At 42.9% G+C, this 13,786-nt stretch overlaps 1 protein-coding gene across 3 annotated transcripts in view; it reads right to left on the bottom strand.

Annotated features, from left to right (window-relative positions):
• Window positions 1-13,786, bottom strand: part of LOC137372070 (transcription factor Sp3-like) — a 79,282-nt gene that overhangs the window by 12,897 nt on the left and 52,599 nt on the right. For all 3 annotated transcript variants that reach the window (XM_068035438.1, XM_068035437.1, XM_068035436.1), the window contains one exon: window positions 913-1,112. In XM_068035438.1, coding sequence (XP_067891539.1) covers window positions 913-1,112 — 200 coding nt within the window. The remainder of the gene's footprint in view (window positions 1-912; window positions 1,113-13,786) is intronic.

Below are 13,786 nucleotides of genomic sequence, written 5' to 3' on the forward strand. Positions count from 1 at the left end.
GGAATTCTGCAGCAAGTAACTCACCTCCTGTCTCCCCAATGCCTGTCCACCATCTACATGGCACAAGTCAAGAGTGTGATGGAACACTCTCCACTTGCCTGGATGGGTGCAGCTCCAACAACACTCTAAGCTCAACACCGTCCAGGACAAAGCAGCTCACTTGATTGGCACCCCATCCACCACCTTCAACATTCACTCCCTTCACCAGCGATGCACACTGGCAGCAGTGTGTACCATTTAAAAGATGCACTGCAGCAACTCACCAAGGCTCCTTTGACAGCACCTTCCAAACCCATGACCTCTACCACCTAGAAGGACAAGGGCAGCAGATGCATGGAACACCACCTGCAAGTTCCCCTCCAAGCAACACATCATCCTGACTTGGAACTATATCGTCGTTCCTTCACTGTCGCTGGGTCAAAATCCTGGAACTCCCTCCCTAACAGTACTGTTGGCGTACCTACACCCCAAGGACTGCAGCAGTTCAAGGCCTTCTCAAGGGCACTAAGGGATGGGCAATAAATGCTGGTCTTGTCAGTGATGCCCACATCCCACAAATGAATATTAAAAAAAAGACCTACTAAACTTAAATATCCTTTCACTGGGACACATGACCCTTCTTGTGAGCTTCATTTCAATTCCTTGAGTACTATTAACTGACCTAAAGTCAGAAAAACCTTTTATTGAGCAGCCAAAATGATACTAAAAGTTATGCCTTGCCCAAGTTGTAGCTGTGCTTCTTGTAACCAATTATGAAGTTTAGCTCTTAGACTATATTTAACTCAATAGCTCAAGACTTCAGGAACAAAGCTCTGTTGGAGGATAATTGGGAATTGATGAGGGAAAAACAGCATCTGATATCAAGATAATGACTGAAATGTGCTATATTAAAGGTAGAAATATGAAATTAACCTGTATGTGTTTTTCTGTGTCGCTGCAATTCATCACTGCGAGTGAACCGTTTTCCACAAAAAACCCAGTTACAGACAAAAGGCCGTTCTCCCGTGTGCCAGCGAAGATGAGCTCTAAGGTGGGACGTTTTTCCATATGTCTTTCCACAACCTGGAAAGTGGCAAATGTGCTGTTTCTTCTTGCCTAAATTACTGGAGGATCTGAGGAAAAATATGAATACAAATACTGTAAGCATTTTTAGTTTTATCCTCAATCCTGTAAACGTTTAATAGTTTCAAAATTTTCTATAGAATTAACTGTCAATTGAATTTAAAAAACACAACAGCAGCCACTGAAAATATTAACTTTGTAAGTACTTCTAAACAAGTCATGACTATTCTGAGGAATTGCAAAATTATACTTAGCAAGCTTTGCAAAACAATAAGATTGGAGGAAAAGCACTGTGCTTTTGATTTTTGCAGTCGGATTTCTTTGAATTTCATAGACTAGGTTCCATAGTCTGTAATTATTCTGAAAATCACTGTCACTCACCTTATTTCACATTTCTAAATATTATGCAAATACAGCTGTATAAATGAATACCTAATAAATTACATTCAATTTTTAAATAACTAGAACCTGAAAACAATGAGGTATTTGCTGTCCACATCTCTAACAAATTTACTTATCCAGATAAATAAAATTCAGGCTTTCATGGTTGCAATGATGCAGCTTACAGCAACTTGCATTTACACAGTGACCTTAATGTCCTAACAGGAAAAATAGACACTGAGCCAAAAGGAGGAGATTAAGAGATATGACCATAAGCTTGACTAAAGAGGTGGGTTTTAAGATGAATCTTAAGGACAGGGTGGTGGAAAATAGAGCAGCAAAAGCATAAATGTCAAAGTCAGAGCAACAAAGAATTAAGAAGGGAGTGCAGGGATGGATAAAGTTAAGAGTTAAGAGGCAAAACCATGGAGATTTGAACATAGGACTGAGACATTGGAGGACAGGGTGCAAGCACTGGGCAACGAGAATGGAAGTGGGGCAGCAAAGAACAGGATATGGGCAGCAATATTGGGTGATCTGAACAGTGAAAACCAGGTGCGCATTGGGGTCATTTATTTTTATATTTATTTAGAGATACAGCACTGAAACAGGCCCTTCGGCCCACCGAGTCCGTGCCGACCAACAACCACCCATTTTTATACTAATCCTACATTAACCCCATATTCCCTACCACATCCCCACCGTTCTCCTACCACCTACCTACACTAGGGGCAATTTACAATGGCCAATTTACCTATCAACCTGCAAGTCTTTGGCTGTGGGAGGAAACCGGAGCACCCGGCGTAAACCCACGCGGTCACAGGGAGAACTTGCAAACTCCGCACAGGCAGTACCCAGAACTGAACCCAGGTCACTGGAGCTGCGGTGCTAACCACTGCGCCACCCATGTAAGCAACAATGTTAGAGGTGGAAGTAGGCAGTCTTTGTGATAGAGGATAAGAGGTCAAAAACGCAGCTTGAGGTTGAACTGGGCAGTTGAGCTGTGAATAGTCTGGTTCAGCTCAAAATAGTGGAGTGTTTGTGGTAGGGGCCAAAGACAATGGTTTCAATCTTCTCAATATTTAGCTGCAGGAAGTTACAGCTCATCCAGAACTCAAATGTTGAACAGCTAGACCAACAGCACAAAAGCTGTAGAGGAGTTCAGAAGGTGGTGGAGATATAGAGCTGGGTTTTATTAGCATATATGTGGAAGCTGACCCCATGTCTGCAAATACTTCCAGCATGGGGCTACATGGAGCAGGAACAGAAGGGACAAGGATGCATCCTTGGGGGACACTGAATGTGACAGTGCAAGGGTGGGAAGAGAAGTCCTTGCTAGAGATAGTGCACCTATGACAGATGAGTGAAACCAAGAAAAGCTGGAAAAAAAGAGGACTGGCACTGCAGAAGGATGATGTGGTCAGCCTTGTTGCAGGCTGCAGAGCAGTCTGCAATAAGAGGGATAATGCATAAATTAGTAAATATTGTTCCTTGCTTACAACATTTTGCTGCTGTGGGAGGGATGCAAACTTGATTGGAGGAATTGAAACTGGGAGTTAGGCGAGAAATGGGCACAGATTCAGAACAGATCTAGCAGCTCAAAACTAGGAAACCATGAGGCTCTGAGAGTCATCATCAGCAGAATTGTATACCACCACAATCTATAACCTCCTGGTCCAGCATATCCCTCACTCTACCATCCCATCAAACCAGGAGAACAACCCTGGTTCAATGAGGAGTGTAGGAAAGCTTACCAGGAGCAGCACCAGACATATCTAAAAATGAGATGCCCACCTTAGCGAAGCTACAACACAGGACTACATGCATGCTAAAGAGCGGAAGCAGCATGCTATATACAGAGCTAAACAATCCAACAACCAACAGATCAGACAAAGCTCTGCAGTCTTACCACATCCAGTCACAAATAGTAAACAATGAACCAGAGGAGGAGGCTCCACAAACATTTCTATGCTTAATGATGGGGATGCCCAGCATATCAGTGCAAAAGACAAGACTGAAGCATTCGCAACCATCTTCAGCCAGAGGTGCCGAGTGGACGATCCATCTCAACCTCCTTCTGAGGTCCCCAGCATCATAGGTGCCAGTCTTTAGCCAAATTGATTCACTTCATGAGATATCAAGTAACAGCTAAAAGCGCTGGATAAAGCAAAGGCTATGGGCCCCAACAACATCCTGGCTGTAGTACTGAAGGCTTGTAATCCAGAACTAGCCCTGTTCCTAGTTGAGTTGTTTTAGTACAGCTACATCAGTGGCATCTACCCAACAATGTGAAAAATAGCCCAGGTATGTTCTGTCCACAAAAAGCAGGAGAATTCCAATCTGACCAATTACCACCTCATCAGTCCACTCTCAATCATAAGCAAAGTAATGGAAGGTGTCAACAGTGCTATCAAGAGGCACTTATTCAAATAACCTGCTCACCAATACTCAGTTTGGGTTCTGCCAGGGCCACCGGGCTCCAGACCTCATTACAACTTTCATCGAAACATGGATACAAGAACTGATTTCCAGAGGTGAGGTGTGAGTGATTGCCCTAGACATCAAAGTAGTATTTGACTAAGTGTGACATCAAGGAACCTGAACAAAACTGAAATCAATGGGAATAAGGGGGCAACCTCTCCACTGGCTGGAGTTATACCTAACACAAAGAAACATACGAACATGGAGCAGAAATAGGCCACTCAGCCCTTCGAGCCTGCTCCGCCATTCAATAAGTTCATGGCAGAACGGATTACTCCACATTTTCACCTACCCCCAATAACCTTCCACCCCCTTGCTCATCAAGAATCTATCTACCTCTACCTCAAAAATATTCAAAGACTCTGCTTCCACCGTCTTTTGAGGAAGAGAATTCCAAAGACTCATGACCCTCAGAGAAAAGATTTCTCCTCATCTCTGTCTTAAATGCGCGACCCCTTATTTTTAAACAGTAACCCCTAGTTCTAGATTATCCCACAAGGGGAAACATCCTTTCCACATCCACCTTGTCAAGACCCTGCAGGATCTTATAAGTTTCAATCAAGCCGCCTCTTACTCTTCTAAATTCCAGCGGATACAAGACTAGCCTGTCCAATATTTCCTCGTAAGACAGCCCGCCCATTCCCGGTATTAGTCTAGTAAACCTTCTCTGTACTGCCTCCAACACATTTACATCCTTCCTTAAATAAGGAGACCAGTACTGTACACAGTACTCCGGATGGAGTCTCACCAATGACCTGCATAGCTGACGCATAACCTCCCCACTTTTGTATTCAATTCCCCTCGTGATAAACAATAACATTCTATTAGCTTTCTTAATTACGCTGTTCCTGCAGACTAACCTTTTGCAATTCATGCACGAGGACACCCAGATTCCTCTGCATCTTAGAGCTCCACAGTCTCTCACCATTTAGATAATATGTTTCTTTTTTATTCTTCCTGCCAAAGTGGGCAATTTCCCACTTTATTCTCTATTTGCCAGGTCTTTGCCCACTCACTTAACCTATCTATATCCCTTTGTAGCCCCCTTATGTCCTCTTCACAACCTACTTTCCTAACGATCTTTGTCTCACCAGCAAATTTAGCAACCATACTTTGGGTCGCTTCATCTAAATCATTTATATAAATTGTAACAAGTTGAGGCCCCAGCTAAGATCCCTGTGGCACACCACCCATTACATCTTGCCAACCAGAAAATGACCCATTTATGCCTGTTTCCTGATTGGCTAGCCAATCTTCTATCCATGCCAATATGTTACCCCCTACAACATGAGCTTTTATTTTCTGCAATAACCTTTGATGTGGCACCTTATCAAATGCCTTCTGCAAATCTAAGTACAGTACATCCACCAGTTCCCCTTTATCCACAGCACATGTTACTCCCTCCAAGAACTCCAATAAATTGGTTAAACATGATTTCCCTTTCACTAAATCACGTTGACTCTGCCGGATTACCTTGAATTTTTCTAAAAGCCCTGCTGTAACGTCTTTAATAATAGCTTCTAACATTTTCCCTGAGATAGATGTTCAGCTAACTGGTCTGTAGTTTCCTGCTTTGTCTTCCTCCCTTTTTGATTTTTTTTTATTCATTCATGGGATGTGGGTGACGCTGGCCAGGCCAGGCATGACGTGCCTTCTTGAACTGCTGCAGTCCATTTGGGGTAGGTACTATTAGGAAGGGAGTTCCAGGATTTTGACCCAGCGACAGTGAAGGAACGGCGATATAGTTCCAAGTCAGGATGGTGTATGACTTCGAGGGGAACTTGCAGGTGGTGGTGTTCCCATGCATTTGCTGCCCTTGTCCTTCTAGTTAGTAGAGGTCACGGGTTTGGAAGGTGCTGTCTAAGGAGTCTTGGGGCATTGCTGCAGTGCATCTTGTAGATGGTACGCACTGCTGCCACTATGCGTCGGTGCTGGAGGGAGGTGAATGTTTGTAGATGGGGTGCCAATCAAGCGGGCTGCTTTGTCCTGGATGGTGTCGAGCTTCTTGAGTGTTGTTGGAGCTGCACCCATCCAGGCAAGTGGAGAGTATTCCATCACACTCCTGACTTGTGCCTTGTAGATGGTGGACAGGCTTTGGGGAGTCAGGAGGCGAGTTACTAAATAAATATAAAAAGGAGTTACATTCGCTATTTTCCAATCTAACTGAACCTTCCCCGAATCTAGGGAATTTTGGAAAATTAAAACTAACGCATCAACTATCTCACCAGCCATTTCTTTTAACACTCTCCGATGAAATCCATCAGGACCCGGAGACTTGTAAGCCTGCAGATCCAACAATTTGTTCAGTACCACTTCCCTAGTGATTGTAATTTTCTTTAGTTCCTCCCTCCCTTCTCTGACTTACAGCTATCTCTGGGATGTTACTTGTATCCTCAATAGTGAAGACCGATGCAAAATATCAGTTCAATTCATCTGCCGTCTCCTTATTATCCATTAATTCCCCAGACTCGCTTTCTATAGGACCAACGCTCACTTTGTTAATTTTTTTTTTTTTAAAGAGATACAGCACTGAAACAGGCCCTTCGGCCCAAGTCTGTGCCGACCATCAACCACCCATTTATACTAATCCTACACTAATTCCATATTCCTACCACATCCCCACCTGTCCCTATATTTCCCTACCACCTACCTATACTAGGGGCAATTTATAATGGCCAATTTACCTATCAACCTGCAAGTCTTTGGCATGTGGGAGGAAACCGGAGCACCCGGAGAAAACCCACGCAGACATTCTTTTTAAAATATCTATAGAAACTCTCACTATCTGTCTTTATATTTCTGGCCAGCTTTCTCTTGTACTCTACCTTCTACTCTTTTACTTTCCGGATCAATCTTTTAGTTATTCTTTGCTGTTTGCCCAATCTTCTGACCTGCCTCCCATCTTTGCACAATTATAGGCTTTTTCTTTAAGTTTGATACTATCTTTAACTGTTTTAGTCAACCACAGATGGTGAGTCCCACCCTTGGAATTTTTCTTTCTTGTTGAAATACATCTATTCTGTGCATTGTGAAATATCCCCTTAAAATGTCTGCTACTACATCTCTATTGACCTACCCCTTAACCTGATTTGCCAGTTCACTTTAGCTTGCTCTGCTTTCATGCCCTTATTTAAGTTTAAAATACTAGTCCTGGACCTACTCTTCTCTCCATCAAACAATGTAAAATTCAATCATATGATCGCTCCTACCTAGGGGCACCTTAACTATGAGGTCATTAATTAATCCTATCTCGTTACACAATACCAGATCGAGTATAGCCTGCTCTGTGGTTGGCTCCAGAACGTATTATTTCAATGGAATTATCCCAAAAACATTCTATGTACTCCTCATCTAGGCTACCTCTGCCCATCTGATTTTTCCAGTCTTTATGTAGGTTAAAATCCCCCATAATTATTGCTATACCTTTCTGACAAGCTGCCATTATTTCTTCCTTCATACCCCGTCCTACAGTGTGGTTAATGTTAGGTGGCCTGTACACCACTCCAAGTGGCTTCTTGCCTTTATGATTTCTCATCTCTACCCAAACTGCTTCTACATCCTGGTCTCCTGAACTTCAGTCATTCCTCTCTATTGCGCTAATACCATCAATAATTAACAGAGCTACCCCTCCACCTTTTCCTAGCTTCCTGTACTTCCTAAATGCCATATACCCTTCAATAGTCAGGTCCCAAGGTGGTTCTGATTGTTGAAGGCCAATCATTTCAACCCCAGGACATTGGTCCAGGAGTTCCTTAGGGTAGTATCCTAGGACTAACCATCTTCAGCTGCTTCATCAATGACCTTCCCTCCAACATAAGGTCAGAAGTGGGGACGCTTGATTGGCGCTGAACATCGTACATTCACAACTCCTCAGATACCGAAGCCGTACGCATCAGCCATGCAGCAAGAAGTGGACAATGTTCAGGCTTATGCTTATAAGTGGCAAGTAACACTCTTGCCAGGCAATGACCCATCTCCAACAAGAGAGATTCTAATCATCTCCCCTTGTTGTCTAAGTGCATTACCATCGCTGAATTCCCCCATCAACATCCGGGAGCTACCACTGACCAGAAGCTTAACTGAAGCAGACATTTAAATACTGTGGCTACAGTAGCAGATCAGAGGCTGGGAATTCTGCAGTGAGTAACTCACCTCCTGACTCCTCAAAGCCTGTTCACCATCTACAAGACACAAGTCAAGAGAGTGATGGAATACTGTCCACTTTCCTGAATGAGTGCAGTGCCAACAGCACTCAAGAAGCTCAACACCATCCAGGACAAAGCAGCTCACTTGACTGGCACCTAATCCACCACCTTCAACATTCATTCCCTTCACCACCAGCACACAGAGGCAGCAGTGTGTACCATCCACAAGATGCACTGCTGCTACTCACCAAGGCTCTTTCGAGAGCACCTTCCAAACCCAGGACCTCTACCACCTAGAAGGACAAAGGCAGCAGACGCATAGGAACACCACCTGCAGGTTCCCCTCCAAGTCAGACATCATCCCGACTCGTAATCTTGTAAACTTCAGTGCTTCTTCCATGTGGTTATCAACGGGGAGGAGCAATGATTCATCAGCGAGGAAGGGCGGTAGATGCTAATCAGCAGGTTTTTTTCCTTGCCCGTGTTTGACCTGATGCCATGAGACTTCACAGGGTTCTGAGTCAATGTTAAGGACGACCAGGGCCACTCCCTCCCACCTCTAGTGGAACAGGACATACCGAGGAATCGTGGAGAAGTCTTGGACATTGGCTGCAAGGTTTGAGTCGCTGCATACGACTAAGTCAGGCTGTAACTTGACGTGCCTGTGGGACAGCTCTCCCAACTTTGGCACAAGCCCCAGATGTTAGTAAAGAGGACTTTGCTGGGTTGACTGGTCAGGGTGTGCCTTTGTCATTTCCGATGCCAAGGTCGATGCCAGGTAGTCCATCCAGTTTTCTTATTTGACTTTTTTGTAGCAATTTGATACAACTGAGTGTCTTGCTAGGCCATTTCAGAGGACATTTAAGAGTCAAATACATTGCTGTGGGTCTGGAGTCAGATTTCCTGCCAAGGACATTAGTGATCTAGCTGTGGTTCTTTTTATGACAAGCCGGTAGAGTCATAATCAGTATTAACTGAAGTCTGAGAGCAATTGCAGAGTTTTTTTTTAAAATCAGGGCAGATTGGCTGGCAGAGGACAGCAAATGTGGTACCATTATTCAAGAAGGGTAGCAGGGATAGACCAGGTAATTACAGGCCGGTGAGTCTAACATCAGTGGTTGGGAAACTATTGGAAAAAATTCTGAGGGACAGGATTAATCTCCACTTGGAGAGGCAGGGGATAGTCAGCACAGCTTTGTCAGGGGAAATCATGTCTAACAAACTTGATTGAATTTTTCAAGGAGGTGAACTAGATGTGTAGATGAGGGTAAAGCAGTTGATGTAGTCTACATGGACTTCAGTAAGACTTTTCATAAGGTCCCGCATAGGAGATTGGTTAAGAAGGCAAAAGCACATGGGATCCAGGGCAATTCAGCAAATTGGATCCAAAATTGGCTTAGTGACAGAAAACAGAGGGTAATCATTGAGGGTTGTTTTTTTTGAGTGGAAGCCTGTGGTGTACCACAGGGATTGGTGCTGGGACCCTTGCTGTTTGTAGTGTACATTAATGATTTAGATATGAATATAGGAGGTATGATCAGTAAGTTCGTAGATGACACAAAAATTGGTGGTGTCGTAAATAGTAAGGAGGAAAGCCTTACATTACAGGACGATATAGATGGGCTGGTAAGATGGGCAGAGCAGTGGCAAATGGAATTGAATCCTGAGAAGTGTGAGGTGATGCATTTTGGGAGGACCAACAAGGCAAGGGAATATACAATGGATGGTAGGACCCAAGAAGTACAGAAGGTCAGAGGGACCTTGGTGTACTTGTCCATAGATCACTGAAGGCAGCAGCACAGGTAGATAAGATGGTTAGGAAGGCATATGGGATACTTGCCTTTATTAGCCAAGGCATAGAATATAAGAGTAGGGAGGTTATGATGGAGCTGTATAAAATGCTAGTTAGGCCACAGATGGAGTACTGCGTACAGTTCTGGGCACCACACCTGGGAAGGATATGATTGCACTGGAGAGGGTGCAGAGGAGATTCACCAGGATGTTGCCTGGGCTGGAGCATTTCAGCTATGAAGAGAGACTGAAAAGGCCAGCGTTATTTTCCTTCGAACAGAGAAGGATGAGGGGGCATGATTGAGGAATACAAAATTGAGGGGCATTGATAGGAAGAGACTTTTTCCCTTCGCAGAAGGGTCAATAACCAGGGGGCATAGACTTAGGGTAAGGCGCAGGAAGTTTAGAGAGGATTTCAGGAAAACTTTTTTCATCCAGAGGGTGGTTAGAATCTGGAACACTTAGCATTTAGTTTGTACAGACCAGGTGATGTCGGGAGCTGAGATTAATGACGCTAGATAATTTAGTGACCTGCCCAACAGGTAAACTATGAAAGGTGTTTTGGTCTCCACATTTAAGAAAGGATATACTTGCAATGGAGGCAGTACAGCGAAGGTTCACTAAATTGGTCCCTGGGATGACGGGTTTGTCCCATGATGAGGGGCTGAGTAAATTGGGCCTATACTCTCTGGAGTTTAGAAAAATGAGAGGCAATCTCATTGAAACACAGAAGATTCTGAAGTTGCTGCGTAGAGTAGACACAAATTGTTTCCACTGGTCAGGGAATCTAAAACACAGGGGCACAGTCTCAGGCTAAGGGGCTGATCATTTAGGACTGAGATGAGGAGAAATTACACCACTCAAAGGGTTGTGATTCTTTGGAATTCTCTATCCCAGAGGGTTGTGGATACTCCATCGTTGAATACATTTAAGACAGGGTGAGACAGGTTTTTGGTCTCTCAGGGAATCAAGGGATTTGGCAAGTGGGCAGGAAAGTGAAGCTTAAGCCAAAAGTCAGCCATGACCGTACTGAATGGCAGAGCAGGCTCGATGGGCCATATGGTCTACTCCTGCCCCTACTTCTTGTGTTGTGTAAAATGCACTAACAACTGCGTAGAAAAGCAATTTCGCCTGACTAAAGATTTTGAATACCAGATATTTGTTCTATTACAATGAAGAGGGGAAAATAACAAGACTAAAATCCAACCATGCAGGGGAGATTCAGCAGCAGAAATCATAGAATGCTGGTGCCCCTAACTGTAGGGAGGGGAAAAAGGCAAAGAAAATAGGACCATCTGGATAAAAGCCTGACATTAGTAAATCTGTCTTGAGATTTCCTCAATATGATGAATGCTTAATGGATTATAAGCCTCACTGTCACTATTGTCTCCTGGAACTCATTTTAATCACCTTCAAGAATCAGACGAATTTGCCAGAATTCTTTTCCCCCTGAACTGGCCTAGGTTTTTAAAATATCTCTCACTTTGTGTCTCCCAGGAGATAACATGGCTTCTGGTGGGTAGAGGGCATTATTGGAAGTCATGAACATGACTGTATGGAACAGCCTTGGTGAACCAGCAGGTTGTTTCCTGTTCATATTGTTTCTATCGTATATCAAAAAGTGAAATTTGTCAATTAGATACATGGTATTAAAAATAGACTAAGTTAAAATGGAACATTTCACAATGTAAAATGGAATCAGGCTACCGTCAGGAAAACAGACCAGACAGATAGTTTGATCTCAAAATTAGGAAAATAAGGGGCTTTGTTTTTGTTTTAAGGCCATGGCAGAGAGCCATTTGCAAGGCGGCAAATCTACTGCAGCATCAACCCCAGAAAGTTAGGGTTCTGTTCTCCTCTCAGTGGAGTGTCGGAGTCTCTGGACTTCAAAAGGCATGACTGCACCTTGGGGAAGAGGGGTGGGGAATAAATCCCATGGCAATAAATCACAACTCTTAGCTTCACTTCTATCTAGAGACATGAACTCAGTGAATTGGTTATTCACATCACCTACATACAACCTTACGTAATGAAAGTCTACAGAAGACTAGCATTCAAGAGTTCAATCACTTATCAGGCGAAGAAAAAATAGTCTTGAAAATGATTTTAACCCTTTGGGGATGGACTGTTTTAAATACTGCAGTTTAAATGACACGTGTCTTACTACTTCTGAGGTCATTTATAAATAAATCTGAATTTTTGACTGAACATAATAGTCTGACTGATATTTTCATCTTTCAAAAGCAGCTGGGAGAAGTTGGAGAGCAACCCATGGGATCACCAGTAACTGATTTATAATATGATGCAGTTTTTGTCTGTCCAGCTGTTTTGATTGGTCAGTTTAAGGGGTGCATCTGTTGGTCGGTAATTTGGTTGGTGTTTTATTGTAACAGAGTATAACAATTTTTTTGATCCATCTGATACAAGGTACCTGGTGAAGGTGTGGTTCTTCTAATCTCTTTGCAGCTGCTAACTGAAATTTTTAAAACTTCTCACTGTAGTTTGTGGAACTTTGCTGTGCACAAGGGTTGCCACTTTATCTCTTGGAACTGCACCAGATAATTAATACTGTAGGAGATGCTGTGAGATATTCAAAAGAGTGAGTGAATAGATGCAAATCTTTTTTGTCTTTAGGAAGAATCTGCAGTGTAAACTACAGGGGATTAATGGCCTTTTCTTATTCCATCATCTCTCATGCAGCCAAGAATCTTATAAGGAAGTTACTGACTGGCCAGCTGAGTTCAAAATCTGTAGAATTACTTCAGAATAATGCATTAAACCAACAGAGATGAAGAATGTTGTTCCAGTGAAGTGGCTGCTAATTTTTTTTAAAATCCAGTTCAGTTTATTGCATCCAATAAACTTTGAGCAATGTGAGCATGATCCATGTGGGGCGCATTTACTTTTCGGCGCCATTTTAAACCCAATGTTTTTATATAAGCACAGCTTTATGTAGGATTTCCCTCATCCCCGCCCGCACTCCCCCACCCCACCCCCGTCAAGCTCAGAAGTTTTGATTTTGTTAAAGTCTTTGGAGAAAGAATAACTAGAAATCTTGTATTTAATAGAGTGCTGTTGCAATAAAAAAATACTATTTGACTCCAAATATTTTGCCAGTCTCTCCATGGTGCATGCAGAGGAGCAGAGTGCATTTAAGCCCAATTCTATTTATTGTGTCTAATTAAAACACAGATATGACAGTCTTGGCCATGTGGGGCATGTTTAGTTTTCGGCACCACTGAAATTTTTTTTTTAAACCCAATTCCATTTATTGCATTCAATTAAACTTTGAGATATGATGTGTTTCAGGGAAGTGATTGCTAACTGCAATTTATACTAGACCTAATGTTTTCACACATGCACAGCTTTATGTGGCTTTTTCCAGAACCAGAAGTTTTGATTCTGTTAAAAAAAAACTTTGAAATACAGAAATTCTAGTTATTGCAAAGTGCTGTTGTAATGAAGATAATACTTTGACAGCAAAGTTTTTGCTGGTCTCTATGACACATGCAGAGACTCGTGGAATGTGCCGAGAACCAGAGCCAGTGATGAATGCAAGGCTGCTAAATGGTTGGTGGTGGTGACAAAACAGCATAAGGGTGTGACCATTATGTGGACTGTAATATAATTGGCATCTGGAGGAGTTTCATCTCTAGACCAATTTAACATGCACTGTAGGCAAGATTGTATGAAACCCAAAATGTTTCCAAACGTGTTTCAGCGTTACACCACTTTGCTATTCCTGCTACTTACATTAGGTGAGAGATATACAACCACCCATCCTTCCAGTTTCCACCACCACCAGTTTCTCCAGATTTAATTTAAGCTTGGAAGGACAAAATCTATAATTATCCACTTGAATACTGAAAGTCAGCAGTACAAAATTTTACATGTCCATTGTCAGGCTATGTTGAAATCTCAATGAC

The sequence above is a fragment of the Heterodontus francisci genome, chromosome 7, assembly GCF_036365525.1.
Source record: "Heterodontus francisci isolate sHetFra1 chromosome 7, sHetFra1.hap1, whole genome shotgun sequence".
Classification (NCBI taxonomy): domain Eukaryota; kingdom Metazoa; phylum Chordata; class Chondrichthyes; order Heterodontiformes; family Heterodontidae; genus Heterodontus; species Heterodontus francisci.